The sequence below is a fragment of the Balaenoptera musculus genome, chromosome 20 (assembly GCF_009873245.2).
Source record: "Balaenoptera musculus isolate JJ_BM4_2016_0621 chromosome 20, mBalMus1.pri.v3, whole genome shotgun sequence".
Lineage (NCBI taxonomy): Eukaryota > Metazoa > Chordata > Mammalia > Artiodactyla > Balaenopteridae > Balaenoptera > Balaenoptera musculus.
The window spans coordinates 26,063,048-26,087,177 of NC_045804.1; the positions used below are offsets into that span (position 1 = coordinate 26,063,048).

Below are 24,130 nucleotides of genomic sequence, written 5' to 3' on the forward strand. Positions count from 1 at the left end.
TACATTCTAAATGGCTGACTTTATGCTTCAACTTTTGAAATGTGACTGGTTTGTAAATTAAAGATTGTATTTACTATATCTCAGATTTATTAACAAGATTTAATCGTTTTTTTTAAAGCATATCCAGAAAACTTAACACTATCTTTTACTTTGTTTCTTTAGGAAAATGCATTTCAAGGTCCAAACAACTGGAAATGAATTTTGGAATACAGTCTATACTTGAACTGAGGGCTGCCTGTCTATAATTCCCTTAACAGGAAACCATTTATAAAATACCCATATCCTTTATAGTGTTCTACAGACTTGCCCCATCATGTGAATTATCTGGGGATCTTGTTAAAAATACAGACTTCTAGGTCACTACCCTGGACATGCTAATTTAGTAGGTCTGGTGTGAACACTGGGGAATCCGTGTTTCAATTAGGGTTCCAGAAGATTCTTAAAATCAGACAAATATGTGTAAAAATCTTTATTAGAGGACACTATTTTTGTATGGTAAGTAGCTACTTTGGTTTTAAACTGAATTTTAACAGGGGAACAAAGGAAGAAGGATTTGACTGGGAAGTGTGCGTAGGCTGTTGGTTTGGGTGGTAAGGAGGGTCTCCCAATATGACTGGGATGACTGACAGGAAAATCTTATCAGCAGGGTTTAGGGCCAGCCAGTAGCTGACAACATTTCAACCTAATTAGCTTCTAGGATGAGGGATGGAGATATGGTCAGAACAAATAGTCTTGGTCCTTTCCTTGTCCTGATGTTTGCCCACTGTCTTAAGTGCTTCCCTGTGGCCTGGCAACATCTGGAGACATTTCTGATGCTGGAGAATCCCTTGAAGTGGGACAGAACCACTGTCCTGGGATTGACTAGTTGTTGTGGTTGAACTGCTGGTGACCCCTGACCTGTATTGATACAGCAGTAGAACTGGTCACATAGTCATTAGCCTTTAGATCTAAATCACTTCCCTACTTTATGATTTGGATAATTGGATACCTTATGTAAGGGTTTAACTATGACTGCTGTAAGTACTGTACAAAGAAATAAATGGGAAAGTGATATTTTAGTATAGAATCTTGTACAATTAGAAAAAAAGTCAAGTTGAGGGCAAAACTGTGAAATAATTTTAAAATGATTTCTGAATTTTTGTGTACATCTCAGTTCTTAACTGGAAGAAAGTGTACACTTAAGGATAGGAGTTTTTTTTAACTTCAGTAATGCATTGTAGCTCTTAGAGTGGTTACCAGTAGAAGCCTGCTTTCTAGATTCTGTTTTTATATACTTATTCAAATTTTGGTGCAGTGTGAATGAGTGAAATAATATTATGTCTTTAATTAGAATTCTGTTGTTATTTTTCAATTAATCTGTGTCAGTAGCTTTAGCATTTGTATTAAATCATTTTCTTCATGAAAGCTTTTAATGAGGAAACAAATTGATTGTATTTATATATTGGATTCTTGCCACTGTGATGTGTGTTCGGTTGTATCTTTCGAAGTATATTTTTGCCGGTCATTTTGTAGTTAGCCTTTGAAGCCAGGCTTTGGGGAGAAAAATTCTTCATTTGGATGAAGGTTTTAGTTTAACGAACTTTACTTATTTTTATCTTTCTCTTCTTCCTTTTCTTCCCTTCCTTTGATTTCTTTTTTCCCCCTCTTACCTTTGTGTGAATAATTTAGAGGAAAAGGAGGGTACCTCTCCCTATCTTATTTGGGATAAAATCCACACTCCATAGCATTGCTTAGAGAGCCTTGCCTTCTGCCTGCCTCTCCAACCTTGTCTCCACCCCTCCCTGAAATGTACTCTGTGCTCTACTCATGCTGAACTCAGACAGCCCTTCTGCTTCTCACCTTTGCTCACTTATTTAGCAAGCCCTGTGCTACTGCCCCTTGAGGGCTCAGTGACATAGAGAGACAAGAAGCCTGTGGTGCAGTACACAGATGCTGCTGAGGGGAGTGCACATACGTGCTGGGGGAGCACCTAACACAGGAGACTGAGCTGGGCCTTGGAGGCCCATCAAGGGTTCACTAGGAGAGGAAGGGGCCTGAAGGGGAAAGTGTGCCAGCAGAGAGAGCTGCGACATGTAAGAGGAGGAGTGTGAGCAGAGCAGGGGAGGACCAGGCTGGGGTAAGCCACTGAAGGATTTCACGCAGGGGAATGTTAAGACTTGGCTTGCGTGTTGTTAGGTTGTTAGAATAATGACATAACAGTTGATATTTATTGAAGGCTGCCAGGTGCCAGGCCTAATGCTCAGTTCTTTGTGTGTATCATCTCAGTTAATCCTCCCAAGAACCATATGAGACAGGTATGGTTATTATTTATATTTTAAAGATGAGGAAACTGAGGCTGTAGATACAGTCTCACAGCTAGAAGATGAAGATGCTGGGACTCCAACCCAGACTTGCCTGCAGAGACTTTGCTCTTCACGGTCACTGCACTTCTTTCTCCATCAGCACTGGGGGGAATGGGCCAGAGAGGGGCAAGGTGGCAGGTAGACCACTTGGGACATGGTTGTATTGATCTGGGTGAGGCATTTTGAGGACTTGAGTGAATTCAATGCCCGTAGAGAGGGAGAGGAGATAGATTAAAAATATATGAAGGGAGTAGAATCTCCGGGTCTTTGTGAATTATGGGATGTACATAGAATAGAGAAAGAGGTAAAGGATGATTCCTAAGTTTCAGTTGGGTAGATGGAGTTGTCAGCCATTGAAACAGGGAACATGAGATAGGAGAGGTTTGGGACTTTTGGGACAAAGAACAGTCCTGAGAGAGAAGAGTAGAATAATGGTATCTCCGGTTTTTGAATATTTTAATTGATTGTTAAAAGTATTTAATGTGTACAGACGTTATAGTCAAGTCTTTGGCCTTTGGTTTCTTCCCTGGCCAGCCCGAGCTCCATGGTGTGCCCCTCCAGTCTTCGCTTACTCTCTTGTCCTTTCATCCTACAAGCCTAGAAAAATTCTAACCTTGGATCAATTCAACTGTCCACTTTTTCTGATCTTATACCTGGGCAGATAATCAGTGCTGGAGAAAAATTACACAATTGGACTGCAGCCACAGTAAATCTTAGTCTCCAACCTCAGCTCACCCCTTAATGATGCCTGGCAGTTATTTCACATGCCCCATATCAGCAACCTTTCCAATTTTCCTCAGTATTCTTCCCCCTCAAATCTTCAGCTGTCTTTACCTTATCATATCCCCTCTCACTCTTGCTTGACATCATAGCCTGTTTCACAAGATAAAACAAAAACTTTCAGGTTGGAACCCACTCAGAATCCTGCCCTGCTCCCTCCTCAAACATGTCTGCTTTGGGCCTCTGCCACCTGCTCTGATGGGCCTGGCCCCTCTGCCTGGCCTCCCTCTGCATCCTGGGCCTGGCCTCTCTGTGACCCTTCTCCCCCCGCTCCCCCCCACCAGCCATCTTCCAATATCCAATCCCAGATCCACCCCCAGCAACTTTCATCTCTAGGCAGTAAGATGGGTTCTGGAATTAGCCAGACCTGGGTTCTTCTGGCCCCAATTTTTACCTTGTGTGTGTTTTGGGTCAGTCACATCACTTTTGCACAATTTTGCATAATTCCAGCCAAACTGGCCCACAGTTTAGGCTTTCTGTCCTCTTAGTTCCTCACAGAGTGTCTGGCAAATAGTGGAGATTTATTACTGTTTGAGAGTATTCATAACTTGAGATATAAAGGGTATGTTGACATGTTAATGTTCACAAATCCACACTGCCTGGAGGAGCCCTAGGAACTAGTCCAGCTTAAAAATTTTGTGTAACATTTGCTCTCAGGTGAATAAAGTGACCATGTTCATAACAAGAAAAATATCAAAGGAATTTTCAAATGAATATCATGTTTTTGAACCTGTTCCTGATTCTGCACAAGATAAACTGTGATAGCTCCACAATGTGGATTTTTAAACTCTTATGGTGCAATCAGATAACCTCTCCATGCTTCGTTTTTCTCATCTGTAAAGTGAGGGGCCGGGTTAAATGACCTTCGATGTCCTTCTGGCTGTAAAATTCAATGAGTATATGGTCCTCAGTCACAGAGTCATACAGTTATCAGTTATTCATCAATCAGATAACTAAGAGTCTCAGTGGTCTAAGGGTAGCTATTAACCTGAAGCAAGCAAAAAATAAAACAAGTTAGGTTCTGGAATGAAATTGGGTCATTTGTAGAGACGTGGATGGACCTAGAGAGTGTCATACAGAGTGAAGTAAGTCAGAAAGAAAAACTAAATATCATATAATAACGCATATATGTGGAATCTAGAAGAATTGTAGAGGTGATCTTATTTACAAAGCAGAAATAGAGACACAGACATAGAGAACAAATGTATGGATACCAAGGGGGAAAGGGGTGGGGTGGGAGGAATCTGGAGACTGGGATTGACACATATACATTATTGATACTATGTATAAAATAGACAACTGATGGGTACATACCGTATAGCACAGGGAACTCTACCTAATGCACTGTGGTAACCTACATGGGAGGGAAGTCCAAAAGGGAGGGGATATCTGTGTGTGTGTGGCTGATTCATTTTGTTGTGCAGTGGAGGCTAACACACCATTGTAAAGCAACCATACTCCAATAAAAATTAATAAAACCAACAAACGAAAAAACAAATTAGTTCTAAGTATCAACGGTGACAAAAATGGCAGGGCAAGAGCTAAAGACAGTACAGATTAAAATATGATAATCAGCTAGATTTCTTTGTATGTGAGTTCTGCCTTGTTTTCTCTCAATACACAAGTTTGGAACCAAAAGACATCTCTGACTTTCCTCCTGACTCTTCATTCCCAACCTGCCTCCACATCTGTTATCAAATCTCTTGTCCCTTCTTTTGCTCTCCAGCAGCTTCCTAAACTGCTTCCCTTCTTCGCTCTCTCCCATCCAGGCTGCACATTTCTGCTGGATATGATCACTGTGGACATTATACCCTATCCTTAAAAACAAGCAAACCAACTCACCCCTCAGTTGCTCCCTTTTATTTGCACAAAGAGAAAGAAACGTCAACTCTGACCTGACATTTAGGGTCTTTTATTTTGCCACAACATAGCTGGCTAGCATTTTTCTTTAATAGTTCATTAAGTTATACTTGGTTGTCTATTACATGTAGGGTGTATGGGGATTGCATAGTCATAACAACCACAATTTGCAGTGTTAACGCTAGAACACAGGGGAAGAAGTATTAGAATGTAGGTTTCGGTGTTTCAGTGAAAGGGCATAATTATTTAGCTCCTAGATTTCTTACTTTTAATATCCAGAGTGGATGTTGGATTGACATAGCAGGGATTTCATGTAGTGATAGTGTTATAGAAGACTCTAGTGGTGAATAGGGTTTTATTGAATTAGTTTACTTTATATTATTTCTTTTTTATTGTCTGGGAATGGACTTCTAAAAAAATTTGTTTTAGTCATGGGTAATACTGTCAAATCAGATAATGTTGCTTGTTTATTTTTTAATAAAAGTTTAATTGAGACCATTGTGTCTTGTAAGAGAACTTTGTGGTGCTGTCTTCTGGGGTTTCTAAAATTTGTGGATATAGACTCAAGATCACAGAAATATTAGCTCCCCCCAAAGAACCCAGGACTCTCTTATGACAGGTCCTTCTATTACTTGAGTTATGTGCTTATTGTCTGTTGTTACCATAGTATTTGTTATTTACTAACTTAGAACCTAGGACTTTCTTATGACAGGTCCTTCTATTACTTGAATTATGTGCTTATTGTCTGTTGTTACCATAGTATTTGTTATTTACTATCTTAGATTGACATCTCTTCATATGTAAGTATCTCATATTTTGGACTAGATTGTAAGCTTCCTGTAGGCAGACACTAGGTCTTGTACTTCTGATGAATTGAAGGAACAGGGACTACAGGCGGCACCACTCCCAGGGACCTTCCCATTCTTGCCCAACTGTTTCTAAGGCTGGTATCCCACCCCTGGGTCCCAGTCCTCTGGTGCCTCCACCAGAGACTTCCACCAGATGGTGCTCTTTTCCCATTTCTGTTCTTGGGTGTCATGCCCTATTACCCTTTGCCCCTTGCCCATTCCTTCTGCAAGGTAAGAGATGGAACACTAGTAGGAGAAAGAGAATTAGAAATCAAGTGAATCTTCCCAAGTGAGAGAAGAGGTTATAGGAAATATCCAGTGTACAGACTATTAGTATTGTTCAGAAAAGTCATTTCCTTGGGGATAAATCAGTCTCTACCATGTGGCTCACTGCTCAAGGTCAATTACAAGGGTTTTCCTAGCCTTATTAACTTGCTGTTAAAGCTCAGGTGTCCATTTGAATTCTAAAATTCCATTTCTAATGCCAGGATAACACTTCAGTTTTAGTCTTTGCAGTCTGTTTGGAGACAGCCATTACCAGAGAACAGAGATGGTCAAGAGGGAAATAGAGGTCTCTGGACACTGAGTATTGCAGATAGCCTATTCATTTAGAAGACACCGCTGTTTTTGTACAAAAAACTGAAGTTCAAATGTGGATATCTGTAAGTCATCAAGAAGAGATTTGATTTTTTTTAACAGGTGGTTTACCAAGACAGGGAATGTATGATAGGTTTTAAATTTCTGTAAGTCACAGGTAAAATAACACTTTTAATGCTTTAGTTGCAAAAAATTTTCATCTAGATGTTCTAGATTTATAACATTACAGATGTTGGCCTTTCTGCATAGCTAGGTTTATAATGCCATTATAATCCTATGCATCTAACCCAGAGGGTCTTATCATTTTGGAGGCAGAGAGTTAGTCACATTTTTGGAAATCTAATGAAGTTTATTGACTCTTTTTCAAGAGAAAAGAAAACACATATTACTTTTCACCCGTAATTTTAGGGAGTTCATGAATCTCCTCAAGCGCAAATAGTTGAGTCCATAGTTGACTCCAAATTAAAGACCTCTGAACTGATTACTCCCTGATACTAGGCTGTCTGACAAAACAATTATACCTTCTCTTAATACTAGATTTGTTTTCTATATTACAGCCAATAGAAATGCAGTTAATATGAAATTTAAGAGCTTGGGCTCTGGAACCAAGCAGTCCTGGATACAGATCTTGGTTCTGCCACTTAATAGCTACATGATCCTGGTCAATTTGTTTGACATTCCTGAGTCTTAGTTTCCTCATCTGTAAAATGGGTATAATAATAGTACTGACCTCATAGGATTATGATGAAGATTAAATAAAATAATACATGTAAAACGTATACTTAGCACAATACCTAGCATATCTTACTTGCTGAATACATTGTTTTACTATAATTTGGAAACGGAATTATTTTTCCTTCTTAGATATTTCCAGTAACATGAGGATAGTTACAGTTGTCTTACCTACTTCACCAGGATCTATCTAATTAGCTAACTGAGTGGGCAAAGCTCTGAGTATTTTAATCTCAATAACCATGTTTATTGGTTAGCTCCATGGTCAAGAATTTGACACCCACCCTCAAACCCCAAACGAATGATTAAAAGTCAATAGCCTCGGGGCTTCTCTGGTGGCGCAGTGGTTGAGAGTCTGCCTGCTAATGCAGGGGACACTGGTTCGAGCCCTGGTCTGGGAAGATCCCACATGCCGCGGAGCAACTGGGTCCGTGAGCCACAATTACTGAGCCTGCGCGTCTGGAGCCTGTGCTCCGCAACAAGAGAGGCCGCGATAGTGAGAGGCCCGTGCACCGCGATGAAGAGTGGCCCCCACTTACCACAACTAGAGAAAGCCCTCACACAGAAACAAAGACCCAACACACCCATAAATAAATAAATAAATAAATAAATTTAAAGTGGTGGAGGAGGAGATTAAACACATGTAACAACAACAAAAAAAAGTCAGTAGCCTCATTTTTAGGAGAAATCTAATATTCTGTGAATCTTGAGTGGCAAACTAGAACAGTATGATTGCAATTTGAAAGATACTGAAGTATAATCTGAGATGGACCATATCTATTTCAGTCACCATTTCATCCATGGCACCAGAGCAAAGCATATAGAAGACATTCAATAAATATTTGTTGACTGAGTGACTGAATTCTGTTACAGTAATAAAATGTCTTTAGAGAATTCATTTTGCTGAGTGCTTTTAAGTTAGATTGTATTTTCAAAACTTTCCTCTTTTTAAAAAAAATTTTTTATTTTTTATTTTTTTGGCTGTGCCGCGTGGCACATGGGATCTTAGTTCCCCGACCAGGGATGAACCCGCACCCCGCTGCAGTGGAAGCGCAGAGTCTTAACTACTGGACCGCCAGGGAAGTCCCAAAACTTAATTTCTTATTAGAGTGCCTGTTCTGCAACTAGTTCCTAGGATTAGAAACTCGTCTGCCTTGATTACTAGCTGTGAAACCATGGGCAAGTTATCTCACCTCTTGAGGCCTTGGTTTCCTCATTTATAAAATGGTCATAATATAATAGGGTTAGAGTGTGGAGGAAGCGAGTTAATATAAGAGAAGTGCTTAAAACAGTGTCCAACATATGTTTCAAAAATCTTAGCATTATTATTATCATTACTATTACTACTGCTGCTACAGCTGCAGCTGTTCATCAAAACTCCCTCAATATTGTGGGTTCGTTTTATATTTGCTGCACTTTTCCTTAAACTAAAGTTCAATTAAAACCTCTTTAATTAAAAAAAACACAAATAGCAAATTTTGTTTTGCATGTAATGTAACCCTAAATTTTCAAGATTTTATTCTGTGCCGTAGACTAAACGCTGTGAAATTTTATTCTTCCATTTTCATTTTTGGAGGCACAAGTTAAGATGGATTTATTTTGACTGAATGTGAAGATCATCATCATCAATATGGTTGCAGCATTTTCTCTCTGCTCATTCTGTACTCATCTTTTTCAAGTTCCAAATATCATTTGCATGGACCTGGTGATGCTGAGTATGGATATTGCAGAGGAGTGATAGCTTCCCTTTCATATTGAAGCTGAAGCTTCAAAGAGAAGATTAAAGAAGTGTTTGTTCATCTATCTGCTCAGCCCTGATAGGAAATTCTTAGAGGCTTTTAGGATAAACACAACTCTGTGTGTGTTTGCATGCTTTTTCTTCTATATACTTCTATTGTGGTCTTTGTATTTTGGTTTAAAATTTCTAGTTTCAGACTTGTTGGAGTCTCTGGTTAAGGCATAATTGTTTTCAGAGTGAAGGATAAGAATTAGAAGATGTTGGCAGGATTTGACTAATGCCTCCTAAAGAGTGTAGAATTCTCTAGTGTGGAATCATCTTTCCAGAGAATGTGATGGAGGCCATCCATAGGATATAGTTAACAGGACAAGATCAAGACCTCAAATGTGTCCAGCAGAGAATAATACATGGCACTCTCCAGTGAGGGGTGAGATTGCTCACCTTTTGGCCTTGCTTTTTAGAAGTATCCTCTGTGAGCTGTGGGATAGAGGGATGTGTGTGTGTGTGTGTGTGTGTGTGTGTGTGTGCGCGCCCGCGCAAACAGACTTTCTTTAGGGTTGTTACATAATTAATAGTTAAAATAAGAAGAGAGGGAAAAGAGGTAGGTTATCAGGATAGTTTTATACCTCTTGAGGAAGAAGGGAACTAACATTCCACTTCATGTCATTCCACATCAAGTTCTACATATGATTTTTATTGACAGAAATATTTAATTACAGTGTCATCAAGAATAAAGCAGTTTCTGCTATTTAACGTCAACTAGATAGACCTGCCACTTTATTGGATTAAATTTAATTTATCTGTTAAATTTAATTCTTTCTCCGTAATCAGCCTTCTTAAGACATAACTACTATTGGGAGAAGCAATACTTAGTATATGTGAACATATAACATCTTCTTAACTAACAAGAGAAACCAGGAAACCAGGACACTTTACAGTAGGTAGAGAAGGGAACTGAAAATATGTGTGTGAGTTGGAGTGGAGATTATGGGGGGAGCAGATAAAAGAAGAGACAGAGATCATTAGTAACATTTTATCTATTTAACAATTTGCCATGAGTTGGCCCTTTAACTTCCAGGGCATGGCTAAGTTTTTTTTCTGGGTCAATAAATGAAAACAACATTTGTTAGCAAAGTTCTTTCTGTTGCCATCATTAACATTTTGGAAAGAGGAGTGCACACGCACAATTTGCACACGCTAACACCCTGATTTCTATTTATATTGAATTAGAGTTTCGGTAATGATTGGAATCAGGGGCCAAGGCAATGCCTTGAAAGAAGATGGAAACATAGGAACGGAAGATGGAAAATTGCTCACCCCTTTGATAATTTGCTTGATTAGCTGTGTTTTACAGACAAGAGTTTTATGGAAAACTTTTCACAGTGGCCAGGTTCAATGGGAAGCGGCACTGTCTGCTAGGTGGAGATTAACCCATCATACTAATATAAACGTTATTTAAATTACAGACAGTTTCAACTTACATATGCCCTTAAGTCAACATGAATGCCCTTTCCCCCAGATGTTGCACCTTTACATTTCCCACCCATGTTTTTCTTATCCCCTCTCCCCTTTTCCACTGAAGATGTCAAAGCTGTTCTGAACTTTCCCTGCCCTCTAACCCAAGCATCTTACATTCCTTTACCTGATTGCTAGCCCAGAACTGTTCTGAGAAAGAATAGGAACAAGAACAGTCAATCGCAAGGTTTCTTCACCTTCTCTTCCTCAACTCTGCTTATTTCCCACAAATCATCTCTGGATTATGGCAGCACACTCCCCGCATATCTCCTTCCTCTCCATTTTCTGAATTTTTATCTTATAAAGAAATAACCTAGGTGCTCACTGGGTTGGTGTTCCTCCCTAAAGTAGCCACACCTTATTTCAGTCATGTATGTACTGGAAGGCACACCATTATCACCAACATATTACCGTTTTCCTAATCTTTTATGGATTATGAATCTTTTTAAGAATTTGAGAAAAGCTGTGGACTCTCTCCTTAGGAAAAAATGCTTTTATACACATATACACCCCTGGGAAGTCAAAATGAGGATAGAAAAATTTTCTTTCTTTTTTTTTTTTAAAATTTATTTATTTAGTTATTTATTTATTTTTGGCTGTGTTGGGTCTTCGTTTCTATGCGAGGGCTCTCTCCAGTTGCGGCAAGCGGGGGCCACTCTCCATCGCGGTGCGCGGGCCTCTCACCGTCGCAGCCTCCCCTGTTGCGGAGCACAGGCTCCAGACGCGCAGGCTCCATAGTTGTGGCTCACGGGCCCAGCTGCTCTGTGGCATGTGGGATCTTCCCAGACCAGGGTTCGAACCCGTGTCCCCTGCATTGGCAGGCAGATTCTCAACCACTGCGCCACCAGGGAAGCCCGAAAAATTTTCTTTCTATTTAGAGACATAGAGGTCACTATGTTCATAGCAAGAATTCATGTGTGGTGACTGTAAGCAAGATTGGAGTATGATGAGGAGTGAGTGGGAGGTGAGGAAATAAGGAGAAACTATGACAACACTTTTGAAAATTTCATGGTGATGTGAAGGGAAAGAGGACAGCAGATTGAGGGATATGAAGGGGGTGAGAGAAGATTTGCTTTATTTTTCTATGAGCATAAATGCTGATGGAAAGGGCCACACTGAGAGGAAGAGGTTGAATTTATACAAGAGAAAATCGATATAGAATAATGTAAGGTCCCTGTGAAGGCGGGAGGAAATGGAATCCAAAGTGCGATAGGCTTCTGTGGGTAGCCACTGTATATAGCATTGCTTCTGTCGGGGGAAAGCAATTTAGATTTCAAATAAGTGACTTAAAAACGATCCTTGATGCTACTGCCATTTCATTTGGTTTAAGACTTTAAGGGTTGTCGGTTTTGCCGATCATTTCCCAAAATAAAAGAGGAGATAGCATGACAGAGTGGACTGCAAGAGCCCCAGTCTTGGCTTGGACACTAAAACATTAGATAACCTTGAATCAGTTGTCACGCTTCACCTGTAAAATTAAGAATTTAGGCTAGAAGGTATTTGGGGATGTGTTGGGGGGGTGTTTTAGTTGTCATAACAACTGGGGGTGCCACTTGTTTTTGGTGCCCAGGACCAGAGATGCTGATTGTCTTGTAATACACAGGACAGGTTGTCACAACGAGGAATTTTCCTGCTCAAAGCCTGCAGAGCTCCTTATGAGAAACCCTGGACCACGGCTAGGTAACATTTTAGGACCTTTCCAGCTCTCAAGTCAAGCTTACATAAGGTGGTACAGCGAGTTAAATGTCCCTTTCAAGCCTTTAAGAATCTTTCAAATCTCAGGGACAGCCCTTTGGTTTTTCTTAGAGTAGGTAGTGGCTTTGGCTAGTTATTGACTATTTAGGAAGCTTTTTGGACTGGGTGCTATAGCTATCATATGCCAACCAAGATTGAGAAATACAAGTTTGGCTTATCTCCATTCTTTTTCTTTTTATTTCAGGTACTTTTGGAATTTTCAGCCCCAAGGTGAGTCCTCTCTGACCATTTATGGTTTTATACTAAAAATTTGTAGATGGTATTGTTTACTTCTGCATCTTCTAAATAAGCTTCTCCATAGAGTGGCATTAGCCATTTCTGAGGAAAGTTAGTGGAGTGTTTAATTAACCTTCATGCTGCTGGGCCCCCCTGCCCTGCTTTTTAGCAACAAGAGGCCCTGATGCTTCTGCTGCCTGCTGAATGGATTAGTGCTAGATTATTTTATAGGACCAAAGCTTTAATATGCTTTTATTCCTTGAGCTTAGTTAGATGCCAACAGGATCCACTGGCATTCAAATAAAATGGTGGCCGAGTCCATAATAAAAGCCTTGGGAGGGCCCCAACTCAGCTAATCCTTCATTTGCTCCAGAAATAAATTCCAGTATGTTACCTCCTCGATCACAGTGCTTTTCTACACAGGCCGCCTGTCTGGCAACAGAAAAATGTCAGAGATGGAGTAGTGTTGAAATTCCCACTAGAACAGTGTTATCACATTTTAATATGAGCCTCACTGCAGCCTCAGTGCTTCTAATTGCTTTCAAACCATTGTTTTCCTGCTTTTGCTGGATGAACCCAGCATCTGGCATGATTCTAAAAAGTACAACAGACAGCTGTGTGCAAAATTGAAAAAAAAAAAAGACAAGAATAGAGCACATTTTTAAAAGGTTCAAAATTGAAATTTTTTTCTGAATTCAGTTTGAGGGGTTGTCTTTAAAGTATATGCATTCTTTATTTTTAGTACACTGGTTGAGAATGTCAGAAACATCATTCTGAATATTAATTATCTCAACTTGTTATAAATGGGAGATTTTTATCTTCTCAGAAAATCACAGAGAGTTTTAGATTAAACTTGAAAATCTAAAATAGCTTTATGAACTATTTTGCTCTATAACATTTTTTAACCAACTGTAAACTTTTCCAACATTTTTTTTCTTTTTTTTAAATTTATTTATTTTTGGCTGCGTTAGGTCTTTGTTGTGGTGTGTGGGCTTCTCATTGCGGTGGCTTCTCTTGTGGCGGAGCACAGGCTCTAGGCGTGCGGGCTTCAGTAGTTGTGGCACGCGGGCTCAGTAGTTGTGGCTCATAGGCTTGGCTGCTCCACGGCATGTGGGATCTTCCCAGACCAGGGCTCGAACCCGTGTCCTCTGCATTGGCAGGCGGATTCTTAACCACTGCACCATCGGGGAAGTCCTCCAACATTTTTTATTCTCTTAACATTGTCAGTGTATCCAGTCTCAGTGAGCAGTAATACCTTAAAAAATTCAAACTGTGAGTAATGATACGAATTTTATTAAAATTTAAATTTTCCTAGCTCATACTTTCAAGTCTATATAAGGTTTTCTTTAAAAGCAAATTTTAAGGAATAAAAAAACTTTTAAAGCTTTTAAACTATTGTAAATTAAAGTCATAGCATTTATAATATTTTAAATAATGTGATATGGTGTTACTATATATCTCACTGTCCTAAAGCATTTATGGCTGAAAACATAGATTGAGAATGGAGAATTATATGTAATAATGTAGCAGTTTGCTTTGCAAAATGTGAAATATGCTATTCAAGGAATGGCCCTATAGTTTAGTGTTTAACAGATGTTAACCAAAATCCACAGGGGGCAGAACATGCATGTGAACTGGCAGAAGTGATTGGAACTGTGAAGGTAGAATTACTTACCTAAAGGAGAAATGAAGAATTAGTGTCAGAGATGTGGTAGTAATGTGTTGAGAAGAGAAAATAATTTTGGAACTTAACACAAGGGACTGTGTGGTGCTAAAAAGACAAAGGACACATCTTACCAAATTCTTTTAATAGTGGTATTGTAGTCATCTTCCATCATAGGGCAACTTCTACACAGTCTTTCTCTCTTAGAAAGAGAGCAGAGGTAGAGCAGCCAAGGGGACAATTGAAAAGAGTTTATTTAGAGCAGAAAATTATATTTACTTCTTGACAATGATTGGATATCTGTAGCAAATTCTTTGCTCATTTGGAAGTAAAAGTAAGGAAAGATCAGATAGTAAAACCCATATTTATGTGTCTTGCCCCCAGCTTTGCTCCTCCCCCTAAGACATTTTCTGGGGGTAGAAGAGGAAGGAGTATCTTTTACCTTGCCCTTCTGAGCAGATCTTAGCAGATTGTTCGCTTTTGAAATGTAGGGTGGGTGGGAGCAGTAGCAGGTCTATATAAGGTACTATAGGACAATTTAGAATTATGAAAAGAATAGGAATATGCAAGAAGGAAAAGAGATGACAGAAGGATTTTAAGAGCCCTGGAAGACTAGGTAGTATTGGGAAGGAAGTGAGAAAGGACAGAAATGGTGGCCCCATACTTTCCTAGCATTTTAATCTATGGCAGGATCCTTGTGCGGGAAGATGATGGGATGAATTTTATTAACTCTGTTCATTTGCCAAAATACACATTTGTGTTCTTCAGGATATTTGGACCAGAGTCTGGTGCCTAGAAGGAAAATACTCCTTAATTATAAAAGATCCCTTATTTATTAATCTCTTTATTAGCACACATTTAAACATCTGGTTATATAAGTGATGAGTTGACATAATGTGCTGCAAAGGTAACCTTTAAAGAAAGATGCTTGGGAGAGGGGACTGCCTAGACCTAGAGAAGGATTTCTAGCAAAATGTTTCTTATCCATCATTCCATTCAATCCCAGGTTTAATGTGATGGAGGAGTGATCATTGAATAGTATTAGGGAGAGTTTTGTCCCTGTTCTGGAGAAGAAACATGGCATGGTAGAAAGAACATGGACATAGAGGCCTGATAGACCTGGGCTCAGATCTCACCTGTACCATTTAGCTAAAGGTTATGTGAACTTAGTAAGTTGCTTCATTTCTATGAACCCTGGCTACCTTATCTATAAAATGAGGATGTGCCAGACACTGTGCTAAGTCCTTTACATGCATTATCTTATTTAACCCTTAGAACAGCCCATGAAATAGGTACTGTTAATATACCCATTTGATAGATGTGGGTACTGAGGCATAGAGTAGTTAAGAGAATTGCTCAAGACCATTCCCCTCAAGGATTCTAACTTGGCCAGTCTGACTTCATAGGATATACTCTTTTTAGAAAAAATAACAGCTTTATTGAGATATAATTCACATGCCAAAAAATTCACCCTTTATAAGTGTACATCAGTGGTTTTTAGTATGATCACTGAGTTGTGCAACCATCACCATTATCTAATTTCAGAACGTTTTCATCACCCCAATAAGAAACTCCATGCTCATTAATAGTTCCAGAGCCCAGTATCTTCATTGCTGTATTTTACTGTCTCATTGCAGGGTTGTCATGAGGACTAGTAGTAATATGTTTAAGCCCTAGCACGGTACCTGGACATGGTGTAGTTTCTGTTTATGGTTGTGTTATTGGTAATTCTTTCCCTCACATTTTCACCTAAATTGTCTTATTGGTCTACTGTCAACTTCCTGAATGAAGTTCATTTAAAAATAATGAAACAGGAAAAAAAATATATAATCCAAATAATTTATTACTTTAATGTAGAAGGAACATAAATGAAAGAGTTCTTTTAATGGGCTCAAGTACAATTGTAAAACATGAGAAAGGCTTTTTATTTTTATTTTTTAATAAGATTGAGATTCCTTTGATAATTCAAGTCCTGCTTACTTTGAGAACTTTTTCTCTACTTAAATTCACTTAAAGTTACAAAGAAAATTCATTGGAATCTTTGCCATGGAACTTTTACCATTTCAGCAATCAGATATTCAAAACATGATATTCGTCGAATTTCTAAGCAACAATATTAGTTTTACCTTTTTAGATATAATAACAATAGCACTTGATGGCATTGAGCATACTACAGTTTTAGTTAGAAAAAATTTCGATTGCAAAGCATAGTGTTTACAATTTAAAATTTATTGCTATAAAACATCTTCATGAGTATTAGAAAAATTGCCCACCATGGACCCAGAGTCTAAAACAAATGACACAATATTTAAATAAAAATTTAAGAAAGACCATGGGAATATTATACATATATATAACAAAATCGTATTTTTTTCTGTCCAATGGTCACTCACATTACATTTGCGATAATGGTAAATATGGGCCAGTGAAATTTCTTGCCAGCTTGAAGATTCTTTGAGTATCTGCATGGGTGGTGTAAAGCGTTTATGAGAAAAATATTTGGTATATTTCAATATGAAAACTTTCCACTGTGTGAATCTTAAGAATCTTATTTTGAAATGGCAAGCCTATATCCCGTGTCAAAGTAAATTGATACCTAAAATTATAGCTTGGCAAAAGCAAATAGTGCAAAGTGAATAAAGAAAATGTTATTATAAAGCCACATTAACTATAAATGAAAAGAGACTGAAAAGGCATATCAACTAATGTGTGAACCTTATTTGCATCCTGAGTCAAACAAACTATAAAAAATGATATCTATGAGAGAATTAGAAATTTGAACACTGACTGGATATTTTATGTTAAGAATCTACTGCTAATATTTTAGGTGTGACAATGGCATTATGTTTATGTTTGTATGCTGTGATATTTAAAGATAAAGTAATAGATGTCTGACGTATTATTCAAAATAATATGGGAGAGGAAGAAATAAATGGGGTGGGGGTGTAGACGAAATGAAATGGATCATAAATTAACTCTTGTTGAAGCTGGATAATGTGTACATGGGGGTTTATTGCACTGTTTTTCCTACTTTTGTACATTTTTTAAATTCACCATAATGCAAAGATAAAAGAAAAATCTAGGTTGAGATAATTTTAAAATGTAACATTCTTTTGTTTCTATTATGAAACCTGGTACATTAATGCATAAGATACTTTATGTATCTTGGACACAAAATACATAGAATAGTGAGGGTTTTTTTTTTAAGTTTTTGTTTCAACACATTATGTGGAATCTAAAAAAATGATACCTGTTTGCAAGGCAGAAGTAGAGACACAGACGTAGACAAGAAACGTATGGACACCAAGGGGGGAAAGGGGGAGTGGGATGAATCGGGAGATTGGAATTGACATATATACACTAATACGTACAAAATAGATAACTAATGAGAACCTGCTGTATAGCATAGGGAACTCTACTTAATGCTCTGTGGTGACCTAAATGGGAAGGAAATCCCAAAAAAGGGGATATATGTATACATATAGCTGATTCACTTCGCTGGACAACAGAAACTAACACAACATTGTAAAGCAACTATACCCCAATTTAAAAAAAAAAAAGTTTTTTTTTTCAAGTTTAATGTTTTGTGAAGGAAAGAGCATGAGCTTTGAAATCAGACCTGAATTCAAATCCCAGCTCTTCTACTAACAAGCTTTGTGAGCTATGACAAGTTACATAACCTTCTCATCTACAAAATCTTGCTAATAATATCTACTTTGCACTTATTGTGCGTTGTAATGAATTTTAATGAGATGATGAACTCATGAGGAGTGCTTGCCACTTGGTAGGCACTTACTGAAGTGGTAGCAAGTATTATGTTTATGTTTCAAAGTAGGACTATGCAAGTAAATCCATGTGTGGAACTTGGGTAATATATATTTCACATATCTTTCCATAAAATTCATCCATTCCAGCTTAATCCTGGTGTAGGGCCATTTAACTCACCATGTATATATTTGTGAGATTTTGCATTTAAAGGATGTGTGCAAACTTTTTATTAGTAGGCACTTCGGAGGTTAGATTTATGAGCTTATTGCTCTGTAATGTCTGAGACATGTTGAATCGAAGCATAGATGTCACCTTCTCGTCTCTTACTATCACATACTTGGAGCATGTAGTTATGACAACTACAAGAAGCAAGCCATTAAAGCAGCAAAGAAACACCATCTTAGCACTAAAAAAAGGATAGAAAGGTTTCCCTTTGAAGTTGAAGAGAAGTGTTTTTGAATTAATGGAGTGTACAGTGATTTTACTCTTTTATTTATGAAAATACTCTTTGCCTTCATGCCAAAAGGTTTTAGCACAGTCATAAGTAGGATTTACACAAAGAAACATAGCCAAAATTTATGACGTGTTTGCAAATGTAAGAAAAAGTCTGAATTTACAAAAGTTGTAATTTACTGTTAAGTATCTTTCTATCACTATTCCTGGAATGCTAATATTTTATAAACACAAGTGTTGGTTATGAACCTAGAATATCCTAACCTATACTACTTTTTAAAAAAAAATCTTCCAGAATGTTTTCCATGTCTTTTGGGGATTTAACAGGGGGAAGTGTACACAGGACGAATGCTCCTGCCTTTGGCTTTAGCCCAAACTTTTAGCATCAACAATCTTGACAGCTGCTTTTGTGACTTGACTTCCTTTGGACCTTTTTCCCCCTTTCTTTATTTGCTACATTTTATACAAATTAATCTGTAGAAGGTGGACATATACACACACATTGTTTTTGAAGTTAATTACTGACTTTGATACCTTTTCAAATATTTTACTTCCTATACATCTACTGGTTGGGTTTTTTTAAGAGTGGAATAATGCAATGATGCATTTTTAAATTAATGCACTGTTTGGCAACTACTGTCAAAGAGAGTTATTTTTTTTTAAATAAAAGGACTCACTTTTTTTCTTTTTAACATTAAAATTTTCTAAGATTTTTATGTCCTTTGTAAATGTCCTATCCTAGGATATAAGATCTTGAGACATAAGAAAAAGAACTGACTTTCATGCAGGTAAAAGAAATCATTTGAATCAGATGCTGCTGCCTTCTGTGTTCCCTACACAATATATTATACACAAGGATGTTCATTTGTAGCATTGTTTGGAATAGCAAAGACTCCAAACAGCCTAAATGTTCAGCAATAGGGGACTAGTTAAATAAAGTATGTTACATGCATTTAATGGAGTGCTGCATAGAGATTAAAGGAATATATATGTGTATCATGGAGATCTCTCCAAGGCATATTGTTAAATGAAGAGGGCAACTTGGACAGTGTACTGTGCATGTATGTGTACGTGCACACATGCATGTACGTGTGCTTGCTTTTTTTGTGTGTATAGGCTATTTTTGGAAGGATATACATGAATCTAACAGTGGTAGTCCTGTTGAGGGGTGTATCAGTGTGAGTACAGAGAGAATCTTCATTATTTGTATCTTTTGGTACTATTTGAATTTTCACCATGTGCATGAATTATTTTTTTTGGCTAAAAGTTAGTTAAAATAAAAGCGAGATAAATCTATTTGTGCTGATATGAAGCAACCTCCAAGATAAATAATTAGGAGGAAAAGCAGGATACAGAACAGGACAGGTGCTACCATTTGTTTACAAAAAAGACATACTACCCTCACAGACACTTCTTACATTTAGATAGAAAATTCATAGAATACCCAAGAAACATAACAATGGTTGCTCCTGGAGAGAAGAACCAAGAGAAGGGAGGGAAGATGAGCTTTCATTACATGCCTTCTTACAATGTTTGAAATTTTTGCTCTGGGCATACTTAACTTTTTTATTTAATAAAGCTTACTGTAGTTAACAAGATAGTATTGTGTATTTGAAAGTTGCTAAGAGAGTAGATCTTAAAAGTTCTCATCATAAGAAAAAACTTGTAGCTATGTGAGGTGATGGATGTTGACTAAACTTACAGTCTTGGAGGGGGGAGTCTTTTCTGTTAATATATTTTCAATTCATTAAAGGATATGGAAAATCCAAAAAATTTTTCTCAATATATACATATATTAAATCACTATGCTGTACATCTAAAACTAATAAAATACATTAATTACATATCAATAAAACCGGGACGAAAAAGAAGCATACCAAAAAACCTTGATTTAACCCGGTAGCTTTTTTTCAGTATATTCATAATTTGGTAGTTTATACCCATTCATGCTTTTTCCTTCTTATTTATTTTTATATATGAATTTATAGGCAAGATCCTGATGATGATATAAAATAGCAGCATTCTCTGTTGTTTTGTGTTTGGGAACCAGTAGTATATAGGTGTGTTGAGTTAACTTACCACTTATAAGTGAATTTTAAGATAAATAATAAAATAGCATCATATAATACCCATGGTAATGATAAAGAATACCTTTTTTGCCCTATCTTAGTCTTTCTTTTTTCCATATGTGCTAATTAAAAGTTCATAGAACTTCTGACTCTTGTCATTATGTAGATGGCAAAGAAAATAAAGTAATTGATAAATTAATGACTGCTTTAAGTTTATTTGATTAGGCTGGAAACTTTTGTTGAGGAAAAAAACTTATAAACTATTTCTTTTAGATAGAATTATTCCTGGACCAATACAGAAAATCAGGTAAAGAGTACAGTTCCTGACATAGAATCTTGGCATAAGAATTAATTTACCTCAAGAGTTGTACCTCTAATGAATTTTCATGTTTTGGACACAAAGTATTGAGAGAAATGTCTGGTTAATTTGAATACAAAATTTTGGGGGTTTCTGCTTAAAACTCTTTGTGAATAAGCCCTTGGACTTGAAACCCAGTGAATTTGTTTGATATTTGGAGGCTAAAAAAGGTGATGGTTAAGCCCAATTCTGTTATAAAGCATTTCACTGTGCTTCCCATCAACACATACTTCTCTTGGAAACTTGTTTAATAGTTATTGTTTACCGGGCTCTGTCCTACTAAAACAGTAAAGGAACTGTTAAGTTATGTACAAGGGGATTTATATGATGTGTAAAATAAAGATTCCAATCACTGCTAACTCTTGTGAGGCAAAGAGTGGAAGAACCAATCTTAACACACACTTGCCAGCTTAGAAAGTTCTTGATCATAGTTCATCTCTGAAAGGTATTTTCCTAAACTTACAAAGTGATACCACTTACTTTCCTTAAGATTAGTGCAGTTTCCTTGTTAGTGGTACCCCAATAAAGAAGGAAAAATAAATTTTACATATAAGGAGATACTTTTCCATGTGAAACTTCTGTTCCAAAAGGGACCAACATTGAACAGAACTGTTGATGGTGAGAGGTTTTGGTTGATGTTGTCATTACACACGTGTTGTTTTCATACGTGAACAGGAGTTCCTATTGGGGGGGGCATGGGGAGGCCAAATCTTGTCACCCTTTACCATTCCAGCTTTAGTGGTATTGGAGGTCTATATTACTCACAAAGAAAACCAACTTTTTCTTCAGTATGTTAAAAGCTGTTTCACATTTTCAGGCCTGCTTATCTTACCCATAATCCACTCTTTATTATATGTTGTTTTACTTTTACTTCTTGGTCTTTTGTAAAAACTTTTCTTATATCTACCTGTAGCCTGTAGATCATGTCGTCCCATTCTTCTTTAGCAGAAGATATTGGAATCCAACTGGCCTTATAGTTTCTCTCAAGAAGAAGTAATGTAAACTGATTGGGATATGATAGATCCTAGTATGCATCAGAACAGGAAGTGGGTGCTAAGGTCTACTACAATTTGTTATTTGGGAGAAAGAAAAAGAGTGGAAGAGAAAGATAAACCAATAGTAATAAAATTGCTACATTCCTGGCTAATTACATATTTTTGAAGCATTTTCCTACTGTGAGACTTAAACATGATGGTGCCAGAAAGGAAATGCATTCTACAACTAGGCCAGGTCAAAGCTATATTTGGGTGCAGAACATGTTGGCTCACTTTCTATGAAGCAGCATCAAAATACCCAGGAGCCAATAAAATCACACAGAAGGTGCTGGAAAAAAATTCAACATATTGATCTGACTAAACCCAAAGTGTTGTGTTAAATTTTGTTAGCATGAGATTCATGCTAAAAAGTGGTATTTTTTAAAAATCACTGCAACAATGCTACTACAGTACATTTGAACCTATGAATTGGACCAGTTCCTTCTTGACCAAATCACTGACCACATTTGACTTTCTCTATTAGTTCCATGCCTAATGTGACTACAGTATTCCTACTACTTATAATAATTTATACTTTTGATTATAGTTCATTACCTTACTGAAATAAAAAAATACTAATTAATAGCACATGCCATAAATTCAAGTCATTGGCTGTCATTCAGTATGCTTTGCCTTTGAGTAATGATTGTCATTTATAAAGCATGCAGATTTGGAGACTATACAGCTCAGTGGATTAGAACAAGAGCTTAGCAATCAGACAAGGTGGGGTCAAAGCCTGGCACTGCCACTTATGGGTCACTTGTATGACTTTGGGTAAGTTGGTTAATCTCTGTGTCTCAATTTCTTTATCAGAAACTTTGGGTTAATAATATATAATTAATAATATATCACAGGATTATTTTGAGGATTAAATGAGATAGTACATAAAGGGTCTTGACCTAAAGCCTATAACCAGTAAGAGCTTAGTAAACTATTATATTTTTATTATTACTATAGCTGCTTTCTCCTGTAAGTCAAAACATGTTGAAAATTCAGTTGAATAGCTTCATAGTAAGACTTAAACACTGAGAATACAGGGGAAAACAGAATGATGAACTAATAATTCCAGGTTAAGATTGCCTGGTTGCCATATGATAAATGCATTCATTTTACAGTGTATTTATCTACATACTACCAAATACCTAGGTTTACATGTTTTGAATTCTGTCAAAATCATATTACTATTGAAAATATTCTAACTCAGCAGGTTCCATTTTAGTAGCAGTTGAACAATAACAGTGGTAAATGGAATGTGTTACTGTAAAGCCGGAATGATGGCTGACAGGCTGTAATTTGCTTTATGAAGTGTGTGTTGTCACATATACAGTTATCTGGCTTATATTTGTTGCTGTCAGCCTTCCAGTTTGTTAATGTCCAGGAGTTATGCCTTTATGTGAAACTTAAGAAGGGTTAAAAATCTCAGCATTTTCCCGGGGAGGGGAGGGGAAGGGAAGGAGCAGAGGGTTCACACAGTGGCTACCTTTTTTTTCCTTTTTTGAGGAACTAGGGTGATGCTAGACACTGCAGCCCACCCTACTGGTCAAAATGAAAAACTGCATCATAAATGATTTTTTTTTTTTTTTTTTTTTTTTTTTAAGGAGGAAGAAAAAATGAACTTTTCCATTGGCTCCCCTGGGCATTTTCCTGTCCAACTCACCACTGACAGATGTAGTTCATTTTGGAAATATTATTAAACTATGCTGCCCTTTTTGTTGTTGAATTCACAGGTGTTGTAGTGATTGTGCTCTAAGCATCCAATCAATTTGATTTCATTTCTTATCATTTAGACTGTGCTGTCTCTGCAAATGAGATCCCTAAAGGTTCTTAAGAAGTCTGTTACTCTTTGCGTGATTATACAATTAGTAAACAGTATCCTAAGCTAAAAAACTGAGTCATAAGCTCAACTTATTTCTTGTACATTCAAGATCTAGTTAGAGCAACTTTTTAGAATGATAAATGGAAACTTTCTTTACCTGGCCCATCATTTGTTCTGTAGACTTAATGACATTCAGTACTATTATACTCACTGCCAGGGCCTTGGGAAAAAAAAGAATATTTATACATTGAGTTATGGCTAGGTGTAGGAGACAAAAAAAAAAAAATGGGCAAGAAGTCAGACTGTCTAGAACAGAGAAGAATTTGAGACCTTCACTATACATGGATTAATCACAAGAACTAACCACGCAAATCCAAATGGATATTTAGAAATCAGTGAAGCCTCTAACATGTTCTGTGGGAAACACCATACATTTTCTAATGCATGAGTATGTGCAAAATGGTATCTAATTTATAAAGGAAGTGTTGACAGAACTTTAGCTTTGGTGTTACAAATATGCTCCATACTGTGTTTACATGTGAATAAAATTTCACATATGTACTCAATATATTTCTTAGATTGGTGT

General features: G+C 37.2%; 1 protein-coding gene across 1 annotated transcript in view; it reads left to right on the forward strand.

Annotated features, from left to right (window-relative positions):
* Nucleotides 1-24,130, forward strand: part of SKAP1 (src kinase associated phosphoprotein 1) — a 290,911-nt gene that overhangs the window by 61,470 nt on the left and 205,311 nt on the right. Inside the window, exon 3 of the mRNA XM_036837890.1 lies at nucleotides 12,352-12,377. Coding sequence (XP_036693785.1) covers nucleotides 12,352-12,377 — 26 coding nt within the window. The remainder of the gene's footprint in view (nucleotides 1-12,351; nucleotides 12,378-24,130) is intronic.